The sequence below is a fragment of the Cherax quadricarinatus genome, chromosome 3 (genome assembly GCF_038502225.1).
Source record: "Cherax quadricarinatus isolate ZL_2023a chromosome 3, ASM3850222v1, whole genome shotgun sequence".
Lineage (NCBI taxonomy): Eukaryota > Metazoa > Arthropoda > Malacostraca > Decapoda > Parastacidae > Cherax > Cherax quadricarinatus.
In genome coordinates, this window is record NC_091294.1 from 12421871 (window position 1) to 12444819 (window position 22949).

The following is a 22949-nucleotide window of genomic DNA, read 5'->3' on the forward strand; positions in this document are numbered from 1 at the left end:
AGGTGGTAGGATGTCTCTTATACCTCTGCCATGCTTTGTACTTAGCAGTAGCAGCCTCTCTACAACGAAAGCCAAACCAAGGCTGATCTGTAGGCTTCATCACATATTGCCGGTGAGGAATGTGTTCTTGTTGTAGATTCAGGATGTGTCCAGTGAAGGCTTTCACTTGGTTGTCAACATCCCCTTGGAGAAGAGCATTCCAATCGGTGGTGGCGAGCTCAGAGCAAAGGGCTGGCCAATTACCTCTTTTTCCATAGCCAGGTTGTGCGTGTGGACTCCTCACCTCGTTCTGTTGGGATCTTAAGTGTCGTAAAAACAGCCTTGTGGTCAGACGATCCAACATAGCCGAGGGGTTGACAAGTGACTATGCCTTCTGCCAGATCACTCACTACTGGGTCAAGGGAGGAGCCAGAGATGCGAGTAGGGAAATCAACAAAGTTTCTCATGTCAAACACTGCAAGAAGGTCATCAAAGTCCCTCTGTATAAGGTGCTGGTTGAGGTCACCAACAATTATGACATGTTGACAGTTGTGTTGTAGCAGAAGGGAGTCCATATTTTCCATTAGGAAGTTGATGGGGTCTGCATGTTGCCACTGAGGTCTGTACATTGCACATGCTAGTACAGAGGTACTAGTGTTTATGCAGAGCTTGAAGAACATCATTTCAAGATGTGTAGGGGTGGTAACATCAATGTGCTGGGCATGAACACTTTTAGAGAAGCACACAGCAACACCTCCTCCTTGCCCTTGCCTGTCTCTTCTCATCCATGAGGTGTAGCCAGCAATTCTTGCAAAATTTTCTGGAGTCCTGTCATCCAAAAATGTTTCAACAACAGCTATCATGTCGGGACGTCGAGTGTTCACAAAACTGTGTATGAGTTCTCCAACATTAGTAATGAAACCTCTAATGTTGGCCGACAGGATGCTGATAGATTGGCTCCTCATGATGATGTGGTCAGCTTGAGGTGGTGGGTGTGTAGGGCATGTAAGGTGCCTGCCCTTGAGAGAGGTAGGGTTCTGAGGCAGCTGCAGGGATGTAGGTCTGTGGTCTTGTATAAGGCACAATACCACCTCTCTCTCTCTCTCTCTCTCTCTCTCTCTCTCTCTCTCTCTCTCTCTCTCTCTCTCTCTCTCTCTCTCTCTCTCTCTCTCTCTCTCTCTCTCTCTCTCTCTCTCTCCTGTCTTACTGCTGTCACCTTGTCATAGAAGTCTAAAAGGTTTGTGATAGGATTTCCCGTCTCTGAATCCGTGCTGGTTGTCATTGATAAGCTCATTCCTTTCTATATTGTCCATCACTCTTCTGATACTGTTCTCCATGACTCTGCATACATGTCAGTGACACTGGTCTGTAGTGTAATGCTACATGCCTGTCCCCTTTTCTTAAAAATTCGGACTACATTTGTTGTCTTCCATACCTCAGGTAGTCGCCTTGTTTCAATAGATGTGTTGAAGATTCTTGTTAGTGGTACGCACAGTGCCTCTGCTCCCTCTCTCAGGCCCCACGGAGAGATGTTATCCGGCCCAATCGCCTTTGAGATATCTAGTTCGCTTAGCAGCCTCTTAACCTCCTCTTCTGTTGCATGTATGGTGTCCAGTGCTTGTTGGTGTATCCCACCTCTCCGTCTTTCTGGAGTCCTTTCCGTTTCCACTGTAAATACTTCTTAGAATCTCATGATGGTCTCCTTACAGGCTTCAAGCTCGTTTCACGTAAACTCCCCTCCCTCCTTCTGCAGCCTGTTTACTGGTCTTTGACTGTTGTTTTCTTCTTGATGTTACTGTACAATAGCTTCGGGTCAGACTTGGCTTTCACTGCTATGTCATTTTCATTTTGTCATTGGGCCTCCCTCCTTACCTGTGCATATTCATTTCTTGCTCTTCGACTACTCTCCTTATTCTTCTGGGTCCTTTGCCTTCATTACTTCTTCCATTCTATGGCGCACTTCGTTTTTGCCTCTCTACACCTTTGGGTGTACCAAGGGCTCGTCCTGGCCTTCTCATTATGTCTGTTGTGCTTGGGTACAAACCTCTCCTCCGCTTCCTTGCATACTGTTGTCACATATTCCATCATACTATTTACTGATTTTCCTGCTAGTTTTCTGTCCCACTGAACCTCGTGTAGGAACTTCCTCATCATGTGTAGTCCTCTCTCTTGTAGTTTGGCTTCATTCGTCTTACCCTTCCTGCCTCCCTCTCCACTTGTAACTCTACTATGTATTCGAAGCTTAGAACCACATGCTCACTAGCTCCGAGGGGCCTTTCATATGTGATGTCCTCAATATCTGCACTACTCAAGGTAAATATTAGGTCCAGTCTTGTTGATTCATCCTCTCCCGTCCCTCTGGTAGGTTTTCCAGTACCACCTCTAACATCTTAGCCCTACATGGTTCTAGGCCTCCATGTGTCTCCAGGTTTTCCCAGTCTATTTCTTTGTGAATGAAGTCACCCACAACAAGCAGCTTTGCCCTGCCCACATGGACCCTTCTGGCCACATCAGCCAGTGTGTCAACCATCTCTGTTACTCTAATCATATTCTTGTCTTGGCCTCCTGCTATTCTGTGGGTTATACATAACTGTAATCACCACCTTGGGACTTCCGGTGTGAAGTGTTCTTGCTTCTCCTGTCTCTTCTCTGCAGCTCCTCAAAATTCCATTGGTTTTTGATGAGCAATGCCACTCCTCCACCGCTTCCTCCCTGTTTCCTATCTCTTTCCTCAGGATCTGATATTCAGATGGAAAGATGGCATTTGTTATCATTCCTGAGAATTTGGTTTCTGTGAAGGCTATGATGTTTGGTGATGCCTCTGTGATTCTTTCGTGCCACTCATCTCACTTATTCGTTATTCCATCAGCATTGTGTACGTTACCTTCAGTTTCCTCTCCAACACTATTCTGAGGGGGGGGGGGACCTGGTAGGGTGCTATGGGATTCTACTATGTATTGAGGGGCGGGGAGTGTGTGGGTGGTGTGTGCTGGGATAATGTGTTTTGCTGCTGGGTTCTGAGGGAGTTTTTTTTTTTTGTTTTTTTTTCACTCTGCTCCACTTGACTCTGGTTGTTCTCTACTGACTCTAGCCTTGTCTCTCATTCTTGCCCTCGTTTTTGTGTTCTCTCAGTTGTTATCGTTCTGTCTCGGTCTAGGAACACCCTATGGTATGTTGTTGATTCCTTTAGCCATGGTTTCTCCTGCAGGATCCTATCCTATACCGTTTCTATCTTGAAAATCAGTTCGACTGGCCGATTTTACTCCCGTATTCCCTGAAAATTTATTAGCTCAGACATGTCCTCCTCTCCTGTTTGTTTGATAATATTTTCAATCTCTTGTGGGTAAAGACTGATGTCATTTGACTGGGCTTACGGTGTCATATTAAGTCATTTAGCTCAGATTTTGAGATTTTTTTCGGATTTTTAATCCGGAGGATAGTCACCCAGGATAAAGCAAAAGTCTGCATGTCACGACAGACTGTCTGTCTTATTTCCATTGGGTTATGTAATCTTCTCCCCCAGGATGCGACTCACAACAGTCGACTAACACTCTGCAACGTGCTTACTGCTAGGTGAACAGGGGCAACAGGTGCAAGGAAATATGCCCAATATTTTACTCATGTTGGGGAACGATCCGCGGTCCCTTATCATGTGAGCTGAGGACTCTGTCATCTGAGCCCAGGACACCCACGGTGCTCCTGAGTAAGAGGTCATTCTACTTGGCAAGATGAGTCATATTAGGGGTCATCTGAGTAAGAGAGGTCATATTAGGGGTCATCTGAGTAAGAGACGTCATAATTCTGACACATGTGCAACACATGAGTATCTACGTTTTAAAGACGTTTCACAAATAAGTGTTTTTTTTTTTCAATTAATTTCAAAGATATTAAAAGACGAGGTTATCATTCACTGTCTGAAAGGTTATAAATTGACTTCGACCAGCTGCCATATTGGACAGACAAGTGTGTGTGGCTAGTCGAATTTAACTCCAAGAAATGCAAGGTTTTGTAAATTGTGAAAAAAAGGTAATAAGACTGGGAACTGAGTACTGACCTGTAAAACAAAGACTGTAAAACTCACTCAAAGCGAAAGACCTGATGAGGGTGAGAATATTGTAGAGTACATCGCCAGTAGCACTAAGGACTTGATATGATTGACAGGAAAACAGGTAAATGAGGGCATGGCTAAAAATTCAAGACATAGATGTGTTACAGGAATGTCAGGAAGTATTTCTTCAGCCACATGGTGGTCAGGAAGTAGTATTACTTGGACGAAAAAAATTAGTGGAGGCAGGATTATTATAGTCTTACTAATAGGTATAAAAGTGTCCAGGTGGAGTCTCAGCCTTCAGATGAGACTCCTCCCTTGAAATCACAAAATACATAATAATACACGACAGCCCTTAATAAAGTAGAAAATTCTAAGCAGACAACCTCGATGCGAACTTCTAAATTTTATACTATCTGTAGTTCGCATGTACTCCCTCTGTTTCTCTCTCTCTCTCTCTCTCTGTCTCTCCCTCTCTCTCTCTGTTTCTCCCTCCCTCTCTCTCTCTCTCTCTCTCTCTCTCTCTCTCTCTCTCTCTCTCTCTCTCTCTCTCTCTCTCTCTCTCTCTCTCTCTCTCTCTCTCTCTCTCTCTCTCTCTCTCTCTCTCTCTCTCTCTCTCTCTATCCTCTCCTCCCCCCTATTTCTATTCTATCTATCTACAGAGACTACTTACCTCCATGGAGACATACTGAAGGAGTTTATTATTGCCCCCCTGGAGTCTGTACAGGAGCTCTGGGAGATTTTTGGGAGTGTCTCTGATCCATAATTGATTCTGGAAGGAAAGAAAATCAGTCAAATATATTTCCAACATTCAAAAGAATACTCAATTTCTTCCAAAAGTAGATTTAAGTGTTACACAACCAGCAGTGCTTCGGCCCATAGTGTCAGCATAGTTGCTGATCCTCCTTACATGTGTTTATATAGAAGATCCTTAGGTCTAGTGACTGTATGACGTCACGGGATGCGCATGAGATAGTGGGACGCTCTGCCTCGCTCTCACTCCGTGCTTAGACATACAGCAAGCAGGCAGGCTGGGCCCTTCCCTTACCACAGTCTGACAATATAGTGTTACCATCCACAAGTGTGTTTATCTTCAACCATCATATCTCCTACCGAACCCCCACGATAAATTGGCGACAGCGGAGGGCCTGCAATTCTGACGATTACAGCGATTTCTGGAGATAAATTTCTACTGAGCCGGTCGCCATCCTGTGACGCTAGGCCTGCCGAGAAGGGTAATGCTCGACCTACCTCAAGCCACTACCCGACCAAGCATCTACCAGCCTCTACATTATTCACTGGTCAGTCTCCTTGTATTAGTGTTTATCTGCTTATTTGCATCATTCCCTAGGGGTTGACCTAAGTTTGCAAAGTAAGCCAAACCAGAACGACAGTCTGTGGTGGGGGAGTCAGACAAAGTCCAGTCCAGCCTAGCCTTACACCATCCAGCCTTGCCTGCCAAGCCAGCTTTCCACCCCTGCTGTGCTCATTGTTAGAAGTTATCAAACCATTCTGTGTGAAGGGTTAAGCCAAGCCAGCCAGCAACTAACCCAGGTGACTAACCCAGTACTCAAGCAAGCCACGTGGATACAGTCTTCCTCATCGTTTTGTGCTTCAAGTTCTAGCCATTCTGAGTGTTTTATCATCCCTGTGGTGTTGTGGTATTTTGTGGGTTTGTTTTAAGCCAGCCTGGCTTAGTATATTTTCATGCCTAGTGCGGGTGTCCCCAGTGAGGCTTACGCCGTTCATCCCATAGGCCCAGTCACCACGCGGTGTCTCACCGTGCCACCTCACTCACTCACTACCACTGTTTTGTACCCTTATTACGGGTTCTAGCACCATATTTTAAGGACCACATAGGGGATCAAGAGCCAGAGTGTGTTTTTTCATCAGTAGCGCCATCGTTAAAAGCCTCTTGTGTGGGTCCATCGTCGATTTAAGCGCAAATTCTCCGATCACGTGTGGAGTAGCAGCGAACGCAGTCAGCCACCAGTCTCCTCTACCCTTCACCACCATCTACCTAATTTTTCACCAACGTCGCTACAGTGATAATATTTTTCATAGAGACATTTGCGAGTGTTGAGACATTTCTTTATTGTGTTTCCAGTGATTTCTTAGTGACATTCAGTGACTCGATTAGACTCAGTGTTTATTATATACTGTTTGCAATATTTTTTCTCTTCTTAATTCAGTGTTAATTTTCATGCATTATTTTATGTCTGTTGTGTTGTGTTCTTTTTTTTATATATATACTTGAAGTAAGTACTTTAGTGTTTTTTCCTTGTTGTGTGCAACATATAAGCAGTATAGAACTTGTGTTTACATTTCACAATTACCTTGTGTTCACAGTATTGCAGTGAAGTAATTTAGTAATTTATTACCTTATATCCTGCATCACAACTCAGTGTTGTCTGTTATATTTTTTTCTCCCAGCATTTGTGCATTTTTGCCATTTTAATTTTTCTCTGTGTGTTGAACATTCTTATGTTAATTCTTTTCATTTAACCAGTGTCTAATTTGTCTTATCTCCACAGACAATGGTGCCATTGTTTTGTTCAAGCAAGACAATTATTTTCCAAAATTTTTCATACCTCAAGTTTCATATTGATGTGTTTATATTGATGTGTTGTGTTCTGCATCACTGTAAGTGTTCAAACCTTTTTGTTCTGTGTTTTTGCATCTATTATTTTTTGTTTCATTGAACAAATTCACTCTTAGTGCAATTTTTTAAGTTCTTTTAAAGTAAATCATTCTTTTGTTTGTTCAGTAAGTGTTGCTTAAGCTGCAATTAAGAGTTAAAGTGTTCACTCAGTTCATTCCTTGATGATATATTTTTTTTATTCTTGTAAACTGTATTTTCTTGTGTGTGTAATTTTTTTTATCATTGCATCATTGACTCATTTTGCAATAATTCTTGTGCAAACATTGTGTTGCCATTTAAAATTTTTCTTGCAGAAATTTTAAGTAGTATTGTGCAGTACTTTTGATTAGCAATTGTTATTTGCACTATTGCTACAGTTTATTTCAGTGCAGTTTCATAAGCTCTTTTCTGTGCATAATATTTTATTCTTTGTGTGCCATTTTATTTTCTTTTTAGTGAATTGTTTCCCAGTTTGTTTTAATTTTGCACAAGCTTTATTGAGTCCATTTTAACATTTTTGATTGATGAGTTAATTACCTTTGTAAATTGTGAGTTCATTACCTTTGTAAATTGTGAGTTCATTACCTCTGTAACTTGCTCAGCTATCAAAACTTTGGAGTCCAGTCCCTGGACCAATTATGTACCTCTGTAATCTTTTGACTACCGCCCACAGGATGGGTATGGGGTGCATAATAAACATATTAAACTAACTTCATCATTTTATTGTTGAATTTCCTTATTGCATTGAGAGTAAAGACAACTCACTGTGCCATTAATTCAATTTAAAGTAAATTTGAGTAAATTTGATTTAAGTAAAGTAATTTCTCTTGATTTTCAAAGTGTTGCTTATTCAGTTGAGTATTTTCTTTTGTGAGTGTGAGTTTCCTTGCTTACAGTGTGACCTGTCAATTTTTATTTACTTATGCAGAATAGATAAGTAATTTCTTCCCATTTAAGCTTACTGTGTCATATATTCTCTTTATTTTTCTTGCCTTATGTCCTTGAGTAAGTTCCCTGAGAAGATGTCCCAGTCACTTTTGAATGTTCACTTAGTGTGTCATGCCAGTCAAAGTCAATATGAATCAGTCCACAGTACCAGTATTCCCTTACTGACTGAAAGACAGTACCTAGCTAGACAATGTGTTTGTTCTCACAGCTTGTATCTGAGATTTGTTAAAGTGCTGCAAAATGTGAAGTTCAGATTAAGTTCCTATAGATTCGTTCATTACTTATTAACGTAGCCGCGCGGTCAGGCACTAGTAATACTGTCACTCCTGTCTGGACTCCAGCCACAATATCATGCACGCAGGATAGTGCACAGTTACCTTGGGTTTCAGAGGAACCTCAGACAACCCTGGGTGCTGAGACTACTATCCTTGCGATGGCGACTTGTTCAAGTACTCGTTCCTTCCCAGGGGACGCTTTGAGAATAACTTTACTTGCAATGAGTTATGCCATCTCTTGCTGATGCCACAAGCCGTTGCAGAAAGACATTTCTGTGGCTAGTGTGCTCACTTGAGTGTGTTGTTGTCCCTTGTGTTCCAGATGGTGATCCCATCCTCGTTGACAGTAATCCGTGCATTGTAAAAAGTTCTTTCTCGAGTAACTTTCACATGTTGTTAACGTTTGTAAGTGTAGTTTCTTTATAGTTGATACCTCGTGTCACTGTGTGTGACTCAGACTGAATATCTGTATTGTTGACCATGTCCATTTATTTTCCCCTGTGCTTGCAGTGAGAGATAGTAAATTCGTTCTCCCTTGCTCATATTGCGTGTTACAGCGCTATTTTTTTCAACCGGGGAGAGTCATCCACTCCACTGAGTTTGTTCATTCCGCCAGTAAGAAAGAACCGATCCCTTGTGTTCTGGTGTGATTCGATTCCTGCTTCAGGAAGATCTTATTCTGACTGTGAAGCCACCAGCCCCCATTAGTGACTTTGTAATGAGCCAAGAATTACTGTATCGAATAGTCGAGTTGAGTACTCCTAGCAGAAGAGTTAGTAATTCCACAGTCACTAGTGAATGTAGCTGTATCTTTTGTAGATACTTGTTCAGATCGTCCGTAGCTGTATCTTTTGTAGATACTCGTTCAGATCGTCCTCAGTCAAGGCATGTGTTAGCCATCGCAGAAGAATTTGATCCATCCAAAGATGATAACCATTCTGCATATGTAAACCTTACCCTCACAGAATTGGGTTTAAATGTAAACAGTCCGTATAATTAGATGTCCGAGATGAATGAAATTATCAACTGTGTGTTTTGTTATTAGCTGATCAGTTTGTCAGAAATTTTTGTGTTCACGTTCCCTCCGAATTCTGAGAATTTAGCAATACTGATCTGTGTGCACCCGAGTTTGCTGTTAATTACTTTCACTTTGTAAATATATTTATTCTTCCTCAGAATCTGTAGAGTGCATGAATACAGATCGATCGATCAATTCCATCCTATATTATACCATGATTTGTTCTTATAATTTGTAATGCATTACGTTAAAACTCATTATGTTAACAACCATTATGTTAAAACTCATGATGTTAACATCCATTATGATACCATCCATTAGTTCTAAGTTACATATGAATTTGTTATTGTATAGAATCAGCCCAGAACCACCTGCCTGTTCAGCCTATAGCATAGTAGTGTATGTCAAGACGACATACGTAACATGACCGAGCTGTTAGCATAGTTGCTGATCCTCCTTACATGTGTTTATATAGAAGATCCTTAGGTCTAGTGACTGTATGATGTCACAGGATGCGCATGAGTTAGTGGGACGCTCTGCCTCGCTCTCACTCCGTGCTTAGACATACAGCAAGCAGGCAGGCTAGGCCCTTCCCTTACCACAGTCTGACAATATAGTGTTACCATCCACAAGTGTGTTTATCTTCAACCATCATATCTCCTACCAAACCCCCACGACAATAGCTGAGGAGTGTACCTGGAGTATACCTGGAGTATACCTGGAGTATACCTGGAGTATGCCTGGAGTATGTCTGGAGTATACCTGGAGTATACCTGGAGTATACCTGGAGTATGTCTGGAGTATGCCTGGAGTATGCCTAGGTACAGATAAAACACAGACAATGTACAGATCAAACAGAAGGTTTATCATGGTAACCCAAGATCGCCTACAGCACCTACGAGAATGTATGCAAGAAAATAGTGTAGCATTGGACGTTCATAATATATCACTCACTGGGTGCTCTGTCTAAAATTCCTAGTGAATAAAAAATGTTTTCATTTTATATGTCCCAGTACAGTACTTGTGTTTTATTTACATAAGGCTTGTGATGTGAGCTGTTTGGTTAAGTTATACTGAGTGGATATAACACTCGTGCAGTATAAAGATGTTTTAACGAGGATCTTACGACACAAATATTACGACATGAATGGTTTCTTTAGTCCTTGAAGAAGCAATTAGTGAGGAAACGTGTCCTTAGTATAATATACTGATACCTGTGTGTTATTTCACTCTGACCAGTAATTTGTGCAATGCTGTACTAGGAGTTATCACCGGGGCGAAACATCGGTGTGCATGATGTCTCCCTACCACCACTGCCACTGCCACAAATACCACCACACCTAGTACCACTACCACAACTTCCACCATAACCAACACATCTACCACCACAAATACCTCCACTACCATCATCACTATTGCTACCACCACTACTACGGACATCCCCCAAAACTACCATGACGACCACTGCCACCACCAACCACTAAAACTATCAGGAGCATAATTTTAAGGAGGGTAGGGTGTTGGAGATGGAGGGGTTTCGAGTGGTAACCCTGCCATCTGCCCATTTGAAAGGAGGGGTGGGTATATTAATCAGGGAGGCGAGCCCATTTGTTTTGCAGAGAAGTGAGGGGGGGAGGGGGAAGGGTGTTGCGCATAGATGGTATATGCGCCTGCAGAGAATAACGTACAGGTGAAGCAGGAGTTTGTGTGTGAGGACCTTGTGTTTTTTTTTCGTGCATTACCGGAGGTGGCAATAGTAGGAGGTGATTGGAACTGCGTCATTAGGAGGGCTGATGTGGAACCGAAAGGGGGCAGGTTATGTGTCGGTGGCCCTACGAGATTTATTGAGGGATATTAGGTTAAGGGACGCATTCGAGGGGGGGGGTGGGAGACAGAGCATACATTTGTTAGGAGAGGGTATGCAGCGAGGTTAGATAGTGTATCTTTCTCACGGGGGTGTAGTGAGATCTTTCAAAACTGTTGAAGTAGCATGGTCAGATCATAGAGCAGTGTTGGTGGAGGTTGGGTGGGAGGCGCTTGTGGAAATATACAGGAGTTACTGGAAATTAAATGTAAGTGCATTGAGTGATGAGGAGGGGTTAGTGGGATTTTCTGGCCTATGGAAGGAGCTTAGCGAGGAGGCACAGGGAGTGGTAGATGTAGTACAATGGTGGGATTGTGTAGCCAAGGAAAGGATTAGGAAATATTATGTGGGGGTGGGCAAACGTATAAATGATTTAAAATATGGCCTTTCAAACTATTTAGAGGATAGGTTAAGGGGCTGTTATGGGAAGGGGGCTGTGGGGGGCAACTATCCTATGGATGAAATTGTCGAGGTCAAGGGGAGAGAGACTGAGGGAGTTACAAATTGAGAGGTTTCAAGCGGTAAGGGTGCAGGCAGGGGTAGAAGAGGTGCTTTGGGGAGACAAGCCATCGGCGTGTGTGTTGCGACGTCAAAAACAAAGACAGCGGGTTACAGCTATTCCGAGGTTAGAGGTAAATGAGATGGCGGGGGGGTTATAGAATGGGTCAGGAGATACTAACTACGAAAGGAATGTGTGCGTATGCGGATAAATGGTATGAAGGGTATTGGACAAGTGGGAAGGTGGAGAATGTGGATTTAGAGAAGGTGTGTGAGTATGTGATGTGTAATTTAGGGAATAGTGATAGAAAGGCTTTAGGGGGGGGGGTAATAACAGAAGAGGAAATAGAGTTGGCTTTAAGGGGAATGAGGAAGGGCAAAGCACCGGGAATAGACGGTCTCCCTGCTGAATTTTACCTCCAACATTGGGAGGTGATAAGGGGATTCATGGGTAGGTTATTTAATCAGATGAAGGAGAAGGGTGTGATGGGGGACAAGCAAGCAACAGCAGTTGTAGTGTTGGTCCAGAAGGGTAAGGGGCAGCACACCCTCAAGGAGTACCGTGCCATATCTCTGTTATGTGCTGATTATAAGTTGTTCGCTAAAGTCTTGGGTAATCGGTTTAAATGTGTGGTAGGGAGAGTGGTTTCGAAAACGCAGTATGGTTTACCTGGAAGGTCGATGACTGAGGGTCATGGAATACTGAGAAGTTTTGTGGAGTCAAAAGGGGGGGGGGGAGGGAGGGCGGCGTTGTTGGTCTTAGACTGGCAGGGGGCCTATGACAGGGTGGAAAGGGGAGCATTGGAAGCTATACTTAGGAGGCAGGGTTATGGGGAAGAAATAGTTAATTGGGTAACCACGTTGTACAATGGAGCTAAGATGAGGGTACAGATTAATGGATGCTTGGGGGAGGAGATTGTAATGGGTAGGGGACTTAGGCAGGGGTGTCCCATGTCACAAATGTTGTTTGCGTGCATTCAGGACCCCTTCTATAGAATGGTTGAACGTTGTGTATGTGACACGAGTGGAGGTGTGGGGGAGGTCGGGAAAGTGTAGCCTGGAATAATAGGATATGTAGACGATACAACAGTCCTGGTTCGAGAGGGGATGGCGTTGGGTGTTTTGGATGATGTTGTGCAACAGTTCGGAAATGCAACAGGGATGCAGGTAAATAGAGAGAAGTCAATGATCATGGGGTTGGGTGATGGGGTGGAGGGGGGGGGAGATGTAACGTTGTGAGGAAACAAACGATGTCTTTAAAAATTTGTGGTATCACCTATAAGGATGACTTGGATGCTGCTCGAGAGGAAAACTCGAATAGATTAATGGAAAGGATTCAGGGGCGTCTGGGTGCATTGCGACCTCATCATCTGACTCTCGTACAACGAGTGATTGTTATAAATGTATTATTGTATAGTAAGGTTTGGCACGTAGCAGCCGTGTTCCAATTAACAGGGACGGCGATTGTGGGAATTCCGAGACGAGTGTTCAACTTTTTGTGGGGTTCCAGGTGCGATTGGCTGAGGAGAGAGGTTGTAATGTTACCTGTGCGCCAGGGTGGGTTGGGGTTGATGGATCTGTTTCTTAAATAGGAGGTTTTGCGCGAAGGTATGAGTGGAGGGCAGCTGGGAAAAATACATGATAGGTTGGGTAAGTTGTATGGTGGTGTGGAGTCGAGGGAATGTGAAACTGTTTTGAGGGCTTTGATGTTGGTTAGAGAACCCAGGAAAATTCGAGTAGGGGTTTTGTGTAGGCTGCATGAAGAAAGGATTGTTGTACCAGTTGAGGGATTGTTCCCCATGTATGCATGGAAGAGTATTTGGTATAGGTTTAGCAAGTTGAAGTTAAAGCCTAGGGTAAGGGAGGTAACGTATCGTTTTCTGCATGGCATACTACCGTCGGGGGAGGTACTAAGAACCAGAGAGGAAATTGTGGGAGGAAGGTGTAGAATCTGTGGGGAGGATGAGACGGCGTTCCATGCAGTATACTTTTGTGGGGGACTGGAGGGTGTTAGGTATTGGTTAAGTAGGGTTGTACAGGGGGTGGGGGGCCGAGGGGTGTCGGTTCTGCGTGCACTAAGCCTAGATGTGGGAGGGTTCGATGAGAGTGTTATAAGAGCTTTGGATTATATAATAGTGGATTATATATATATATATATATCGTGGGTGATGAGGGGGAGGGGGGATTGTGAGGTGCGGAGGCGGGTACTAGCGGTAACGGTTTATCGTACGATGTGTCGTAATAGAGAACTGTATGGGAGGAGGTGGGAGAAGGATTTTTCGGAAGGGTATAGAATGTTAACGTTAGGGTTTCTCATGAATCTACGACTTGGGCTGAGTGAGTAAGGGGGGGGGGTTGGGGATTACATACGAGAAGGGGGAATTCAGGGGGACACAGCGGGGTCGCCTCCTGGGGAGGGGTGAGAGTGAGGTGTATGTGGGTATAGAACGTGTAGATGTGTGGCATAAGTGTATGTAGCATGCAAGTGGGCACAGAAAACAAAGGTGATACCAAGTAATTACGTAGTAACGAATGGAGAATTCTGTGTTTGATGTGTCAGGGTCGTCATGACCTTCTTCATGTATTAAGTGTGAATGGTGTCAAGATTATAGGTGTAAGACCTTGAAGAGCTTTTGAGCTTCTGTAGAGTGTGCGTTTATAGCCTTTATTGGGCATATTTCATGTGCGATAATCGTATCGCAATGAGAGGTTATTTAAATTATGCTGTTTGTGTTTAGTGTTGGGGTTTTTAGCGAGTGTACTGACTTTATTTTAGCATTATATAATGTGCTCATCCAGTTGATGAGAGATGGAACGCTAATGACTTTCATAAATTTGTAATGCCTCGTTAAAAATTTGTAATGGGAGAGTATGGTTTAGTCTCTTACTTTATATAATGTGCTCAGTGAGGCTTAGGATTTTCATTTTTTTTCAATGCTTAAAGAGGGATTGTAGTGAGGCACGTATGTATGTTTTTAGGTAATTCTTATTGTATAGGAGTTAATTTTGAGAAGTGCATGTATTTTATTTTTTTTTTAACTGAGATTGTGATGTAGGTCATTCTTCTGATTATCTACTGTGAAGGTTGTGAACCTTTGTCATATGTCAGTCATAGTATGTTAACTATACAAATTTGAAAGGTTTATATAGTTTATATTTTATATAGTTTATATAGTTATATAGTTTATATTGTTTATATTATAGTAGTATGTTATATGGAAAAATTTGTGAGTGTATATGGGTAACCTCTTTCATGTCAATGACAATGTGTTGTTAAAACTTGTTAGTGTATGTTGTGTAGGATTGTTAGTGTATGTTGTGTAGGATTGTTAGTGTATGTTGTGTAGGATTGTTAGTGTATGTTGTGTAGGATTGTTAGTGTATGTTGTGTAGGATTGTTAGTGTATGTTGTGTAGGACTGTTAGTGTATGTTGTGTAGGATTGTTAGTGTATGTTGTGTAGGATTGTTAGTGTATGTTGTGTAGGATTGAGGATCCTACTGTACCCATTTTATATCTTTTTATTTAATAGTAAGCTGTAAAGTTTTTAAATAAAATATAAAAAAAAAAGTACCACTACCACAACTTCCACCATAACCAACACATCTACCACCACAAATACCTCCACTACCATCATCACTACTGCTACCACCACTACTACGGATATCCCCCAAAACTACCATCACGACCACCGCCACCACCAACCACTAAAACCACCGCTACTACTACTACTATTACCACAACTACCACCAACAGCAACCACCAAATCCACTGCTACTACCCCTAAAACTACCACCACTACTATTACAACTACCACCATAGCTACCAGTACTACTACCAACCACCATAACAGCTAATACTATTACCACCACAACTACTACAACAGCTACCACCTCTACCACCACAGCTACCAGTATCACTACCAACTATCATAACAGCTGCTACCATTACAACTTCTACTACCACCAAAACAACTACGACCACCACTACAATTACCCCCCAACTACACCTGATTACCACAACTGCACCCCACCACCACAACTACCACAACTATCTCTACCTCACCTGTTAACTCACCTGTTAACTCAGCATTGTAATCCTTATAGAGAATAAACTTTGAATTTGAATTTGAATTTGAATACCATACTAGTAGTACTAACCATTGTGTGTCCATATGATGGATTAGCGCAGGCGTTGATAGAGTACGCAGACCTGCGTCGGGCGCGCAGCGTGGTGTAAGCCTCCGGGTTGGGTTCCACCAGCACCCCGCGGAACCCCAGCACCTGCTCCACGTACAGACTCAGAGACTCGAACTCACCGTCACTAGCACCGATCTCCATGAAGGTCCCTGGATGCTGTGGGGGACCAGAGAGTCAGTGGTGTGTGACTGTGTTGAGAGACAGTCAGACAGCCAGCCAGCTAGACAGACAGACATGTTCTCCTCACCGGATACTGTTTGAAGTAATCATTGATGAACTGGTATGTCTCCCTCCAGTTGGCGATAGACGCCCACGGTGGCTTCTCTATGGGAAAGTCCGGCTTGTATGACCCCCGGGGGGCAGGCTCGTCCACCCAGTAGTTCCTGATGTGGAGTATAGCGTCCCGGTCCAGTGAAGCCAGTGGTGACTTCAACAAGTTGACGAGGCACTCTGTGTGAGTGACACAATATTGTTTTCTTGAAAAGTCAAATGTTAAAGAAGGTATGAAGACAGCCTAGCATGACCTGGTCACAGCCACACCAGAGCATTTGAAGCCTAGCATGACCGGGTCACAGTCACATCAGAGTATATGAAGCCTAACATGACCTGGTCACAGTCACATCATAAGTTGTGAAGAATGGTTTTTAAAACCGACAAGCTGAAGAATTGAGACACTTATGCAACATACGGGAATATTTATTGAAGAAACGTTTCGCCACACAGTGGCTTCATCAGTCCAATACAAACTTGTCGGTTTTCAAAACCATTCATCACATTTGTCAGATAAGATAAGATTTCGTTCGGATTTTTAACCCCGGAGGGTTAGCCACCCAGGATAACCCAAGAAAGTCAGTGCGTCATCGAGGACTGTCTAACTTATTTCCATTGGGATCCTTAATCTTGTCCCCCAGGATGCGACCCACACCAGTCGACTAACACCCAGGTACCTATTTGCTGCTAGGTGAACAGGACAACAGGTGTAAGGAAACGTGTCGAAATGTTTCCACCCGCCGGGAATCGAACCCGGGCCCTCCGTGTGTGAAGCGGGAGCTGTAGCCACCAGGCCACCGGTGGGATTTTGGTACAAAGAATTCTTCAACGCTTGTCCAACCTTTGGACGACGACCTACTTACACTTTATTTATTTATTTTTATTTATTTCCAATTTAAGCACACATACAGAGGTACAAAAAAATACAGATAAGAGCAGCATGCCAAAGCCACTTATACTATGCATAGCATTACGGGCTGGCTTAAAATTAACTTAAGATTAACTAAGCAATGATGAAATCAGTGATAAAACATTAATGTAAACAGATTACTATAAAGCACAAGTGAGTATTACAAAGACAGGTCATATGGTTGCATTCAGTCATATGAAGGATTCTGTTAGGTAGTGTATTTAAAAAATAATAAAGTTAGATTCGGTTTTAGGTTTAACATTTATGTGATATAATTGTGAGAAACATTTAAGATATACAATTTATAAGGTTCAGTTATTCAGTATTTATTTGGTTTTGGGTGAGTAAGTGATCTTTGAGAAGAGACTTGAATTTATAAACAGGTAGTGTTTCTTTTATATTTACAGGTAATGAATTCCAGATTTTAGGGCCTTTTATGTGCATTGAGTTTTTGCATAGTGTGAGATGGACACGAGGAACATCAAAGAGTGATCTGTGCCTTGTGTTATGGTCATGTGTTCTGTTGAGGTTGGCAAGGAGATGTTTGAGGGGAGGGTTAATATCAGAGTTAAGTGTTCTATGTATGTAATAGGTGCAGTAATAAGTATGGATGTTTTGTATGGTGAGTAGGTTTAGTGTATTGAATATTGGTGGAGTGTGCTGCCTGTAGTGAGAATTTGTTATCATTCTAACTGCAGCCTTTTGTTGGGTAATTAGTGGTCTGAGATGGTTAATTGTTGTTGAGCCCCATGCACAAATTCCATAGGTGAGATAGGGGTAAATAAGAGAGTGATATAGGGCCAGGAGGGCTGACTGTGGAACATAGTACCGTATCTTCGATAGTATGCCTACAGTCTTGGAAATTTTCTTAGAAATTTGTTGTATATGTGTATGAAATTTGAGTCTATTATCAAGGTGGATTCCTAAGAATTTTCCCTCTGTTAGTTTTGTGATAGGTGATGGAAGGTCCCACTGTGATTCCGCCTTCTGCTTCGACTCACCTGACTGCAGTATATAAGCCACCTCTCTGGCCCTATGCTGCACTTCCTACAAGACTGATGGACTGAACACATCGATTCCAGGCTGAGGGACTGATTACCTCAATCTCCTCCTCTCCTTACCCATTTCTACTTTGTATTGGACTGATGAAGCCACTGTGTGGCGACACGTTTCTTCAATAAAGATTCTCATATGTTGCATAAATTTCTCAATTCTCCACATCATGAGTTATCATTAAACTTGCCGAAAATTAATTAAATTGAGTGGTTGGTCGCCATTCAAGAAATTTGAAGGAAGAAAGTTGTCCAGTAACATAAACCAATGTATGAGTCTCCGAGGCAAGAGGTGCAACACTGAACATTAAAATGGTATAAAATACCGACAGATTGTTAGGTAAGACACATATGCAACAGTTAGGTATCTTTATTTCGAAACGTTTCGCCTACACAGTAGGCTTCTTCAGTCGAGTACAGAAAAGTTGATAGAAGCAGAAGATACTTGATGGACTGATTACATCGTCTTCAAGTATCTTCTGCTTCTATCAACTTTTCTGTACTCGACTGAAGAAGCCTACTGTGTAGGCGAAACGTTTCGAAATAAAGATACCTAACTGTTGCATATGTGTCTTACCTAACAACAGGTGCAACACTAATGTAGATAAAGGATTTTATTACAATTATATAACACCTGCTGAAGTTTTAAGTTGAAAAAAAAGTAACTCTTGAACAACCAGTTGGACAAGCACTTTGTATATACATCTTATATTCAAGCATTTTCATAGGAGAGGCTGACAGAAGCCAGTGGCTACATAGATACTGATGATCATTCAACTTAGTAACATCAACGATTATACAACATAAGTCTAGTACACGCTTCACAGTGCTGAATAATTCAACACAATAATCTGGTAGAATTTTTTTACATAATTTCCCAAACGTAGAACATTTAAATAATATAATAAGTGTATAATAAAATACGATGCTGTATTGACCCTTCGAGAAATTCCGAGTGAGGGGGGAGGGGGGAGGTAGTCGAGCTGCTGAGTAACGCCGGGAGACACACCATGTTTAATTTAATGAGTGAACACTTGTCTACTTGGTGTTAATAATTCGGCATTATCCGAGGCCTAATGGGATGAATCGGCCTCAATTTGTAGTTTAGAAATTGCTGATACGTCCCCTGCTGAAGAATTGGGGCAGGAAATTTGTGGGACCTCAAGAACTGAGTGTGGAAGACAGAAAAATAGAAGACAATAATTCTCCTAGGAGCGTCCCTCAGCTAAGTGGCGCCTACCCATAATGTGCAATAGTTTTTGCGTTGGCCATCGTAAATTCTAGCTGCCAGGGGTTAGGTTAGGGTGTGTTCCATCAGCATTAAGTGTTTTCCAACAATTGAATGATAAGTGGTAATGTAAAGTTCTTTGTACTAACTGTTATATTTTTGTGCATCCAACAACCTAATCTCATACAGTCCACTAATTCAATTTTACCAGAGTAGCTGGCTATAATATTATAATTATTAATTTAATGTTAGGTCTAGCTTTTTGTGAAAGAGGTGTAGAAGTGGGCAATTAAAGGAGTTGCAGTTCAGTGACCTGCTGTGACAAAGTTCCACTTACCTCACCCAAATTATTTGCAGGTAATAATACAGGTGATGTCCTGTAAACCTCCTGCAGGTGATTTACTCAAATAATAATAATAATAATAATTTCTCACAGATTGCTCCACAGCCACAGTAACTCAACCTGGCCCTCCAGCCCACCACAGTCACTCAACCTGGCCCTCCAGCCCACCACAGTCACTCAACCTGGCCCTCCAGCCCACCACAGTCACTCAACCTGGCCCTCCAGCCCACCACATTCACTCAACCTGGCCCTCCAGCCCACCACAGTCACTCAACCTGGCCCTCCAGCCCACCACATTCACTCAACCTGGCCCTCCAGCCCACCACATTCACTCAACCTGGCCCTCCAGCCCACCACATTCACTCAACCTGGCCCTCCAGCCCACCACAATCACTCAACCTGGCCCTCCAGCCCACCACAGTCACTCAACCTCGCCCTCCAGCCCACCACATTCACTCAACCTGGCCCTCCAGCCCACCACAGTCACTCAACCTGGCCCTCCAGCCCACCACATTCACTCAACCTGGCTCTCCAGCCCACCACATTCACTCAACCTGGCCCTCCAGCCCACCACATTCACTCAACCTGGCCCTCCAGCCCACCACATTCACTCAACCTGGCTCTCCAGCCCACCACATTCACTCAACCTGGCCCTCCAGCCCACCACATTCACTCAACCTGGCCCTCCAGCCCACCACATTCACTCAACCTGGCCCTCCAGCCCACCACATTCACTCAACCTGGCCCTCCAGCCCACCACATTCACTCAACCTGGCCCTCCAGCCCACCACAGTCACTCAACCTGGCCCTCCAGCCCACCACAGTCACTCAACCTGGCCCTCCAACCCACCACAGTCACTCAACCTGGCCCTCCAGCCCACCACAGTCACTCAACCTGGCCCTCCAGCCCACCACAGTCACTCAACCTGGCCCTCCAGCCCACCACAGTCACCCAACCTGGCCCTCCAACCCATCACAGTCACTCAACCTGGCCCTCTAGCCCACCACAGTCACTCAACCTGGCCCTCCAGCCCACCACAGTCACTCAACCTGGCCCTCCAGCCCACCACAGTCACTCAACCTGGCCCTCCAGCCCACCACAGTCACTCAACCTGGCCCTCCAGCCCATCACAGTCACTCAACCTGGCCCTCCAGCCCACCACAGTCACTCAACCTGGCCCTCCAGCCCATCACAGTCACTCAACCTGGCCCTCCAGCCCACCACAGTCACTCAACCTGGCCCTCCAGTCCACCTCAGTCCCCCAACCTGGCCCTCCAGCCCACCACAGTCACTCAACCTGGCCCTCCAGCCCACCACAGTCACTCAACCTGGCCCTCCAGCCCACCACAGTCACTCAACCTGGCCCTCCTGTCCACCTCAGTCACCCAACCAGGCCCTCCAGCCCACCACAGTCACTCAACCTGGCCCTCCAGCCCATCACAGTCACTCAACCTGGCCCTCCAGTCCACCTCAGTCCCCCAACCTGGCCCTCCAGCCCATCACAGTCACTCAACCTGTCCCTCCAGCCCATCACGGTCACTCAAGCTGGCCCTCCAGTCCACCTCAGTCCCCCAACCTGGCCCTCCAGCCCATCACAGTCACTCAACCTGTCCCTCCAGCCCATCACGGTCACTCAAGCTGGCCCTCCAGTCCACCTCAGTCACCCAACCTGGCCCTCCAGCCCTTCACAGTCACTCAACCTTGTCCTCCAGTCCACCTCAGTCACCCAACCTGGCCCTCCAGCCCTTCACAGTCACTCAACCTGTCCCTCCAGCCCATCACTGTCACTCAAGCTGGCCCTCCAGTCCACCTCAGTCACCCAACCTGGCCCTCCAGCCCTTCACAGTCACTCAACCTGGTCCTCCAGCCCACCACAGTCACTCAACCTGGCCCTCCAGCCCATCACAGTCATTCAACCTGGCCCTCCTGCCCACCACAGTCACTCAACCTGGCCCTCCAGCCCATCACAGTCACTCAACCTGGCCCTGCAGCCCACCACAGTCACTCAACCTGGCCCTCCAGCCCACCACAGTCACTCAACCTTGCCCTCCAGCCCACCACAGTCACTCAACCTTGCCCTCCAGCCCATCACAGTCACCCAACCCGACCCTCCAGCCCATCACAGTCGCTCAACCTGGCCCTCCAGCCCATCACAGTCACTCAATGTCGCCCTCCAGCCCACCTCAATCACCCAACCTGGCCCTCCAGCCCATCCCTGTCACTCAACCTTGCCCTCCAGCCCACCACAGTCACTCAACCTGGTCCTCCAGTCCACCTCAGTCACCCAACCTGGCCCTCCAGCCCTTCACAGTCACTCAACCTGGTGATGAAGAAATAGAGGCAGTGATTGCAGACAATGGGCAGGGAGGTATAACATTTTGTAGAAGAAAGGAAGAGCCAGATGTGAGTGTGGAGGGTCAGTGCGTGAGGCCGCGGGAAGAATGAAAGGAGGAAAAGACAAATGTTGAAAGGAAGTGGGAATATTGTTTTGAGTTGCCGGGTATTTTGTTCAGTATTTGTATGAAGAAAGGTAGATTACCTTGGGATTGGCAGAGAGCATCAATAGTTACCCTTGTATAAGCGAAAAGGGGAAAAGAGCGAGAGTAAAAATTATAGTGGAATAAGCCTGTTGATTATACCGTATAAGGTGTATGGAAGAAGTATTATCGAAATAATTATGAAAAGAAGGGAAAGTAGAATTAAAGAAGAACAAAGAGGATTTAAAAAGGATTTAGGATATGTAGACATACTGTTTACATTGAAATATATAAGTGAACAGTACTTAAATGAAGGTATATTATTATAATCATGGGGGAGCTCTAAACCAGTAAGATTATACAGCGCATGTGGGGGGGGGGAATGGAAGGTATTCAGGCTCAATTCAGGGAACTGGAGCACAGATCCAATTCCCTAGATCAAGAGCCCCTCCCCAGCGTCGAAGAACCTCCCTTGAGGGGATATGAAGGTATAGAACCTTTTTTATTGTATTTATGGATAAGAAAATGCATATAAGGTGAATACTAGAGAAATATGGAGGATGTTGCAAGTGAATAGAACAGACAATAGATTAATGAAAGCAGTAAAGAGTTTTTATATGGATCGTGAGGGTCAGGTTAGAGTGTACATGAGAGACGGGGGATTATTACACAAAGTAGGTATAGCAAAGGAATGTGTGGCGTCACCATGGTTGCTAACATATTTGCAGATGGGAATGTGAAAGAAGTGAATGCTAAGGTGTTATGGAAAGGTGCGGGATTAAAAGAACACGAATTTGGAACAAAGTGATAGTTTTCACAGTTGCTCTTTGCCGTTGACACGGTTCGTTTGCGAGATTCTGAGAGAAATTGTACAGGTTAGTGAATGAATTTGGGAGGGTATGTAAAAGAAGAATATAAAAAATGATGAATGGAAAGAATAAGGTGATGAGAGTAACAAACAATCTAGGCAATATAAGACTTGATATCATGTTAGAAGGAGAAAGCAAATGTGTTCATATATTTAGAGTGGACTTGTCGGTGGATGGGCCTCTAAACAACTAGACGAACCAAAGAACTGACCAAAGGAAAAAGGTGGATGATGCACTGAGACTTTTGTGGAGGCAAATAACTTCATCCATAGATGCAAAATGAGAACTGTACCAGAGTATAGTGGAGGAGACTAAAGGAGATGTATTTGA

At 44.1% G+C, this 22949-nt stretch overlaps 1 protein-coding gene across 1 annotated transcript in view; it reads right to left on the reverse strand.

Annotated features, from left to right (window-relative positions):
* LOC128684122 (uncharacterized) overlaps positions 1-22949 on the reverse strand; it is a 38632-nt gene that overhangs the window by 11895 nt on the left and 3788 nt on the right. The window contains exons 3-5 of the mRNA XM_053770252.2: positions 15717-15919; positions 15431-15625; positions 4701-4799 (exon numbers count right to left, since the gene is read on the reverse strand). Of these exons, the coding sequence (XP_053626227.2) occupies positions 4701-4799; positions 15431-15625; positions 15717-15919 (497 nt within the window). The remainder of the gene's footprint in view (positions 1-4700; positions 4800-15430; positions 15626-15716; positions 15920-22949) is intronic.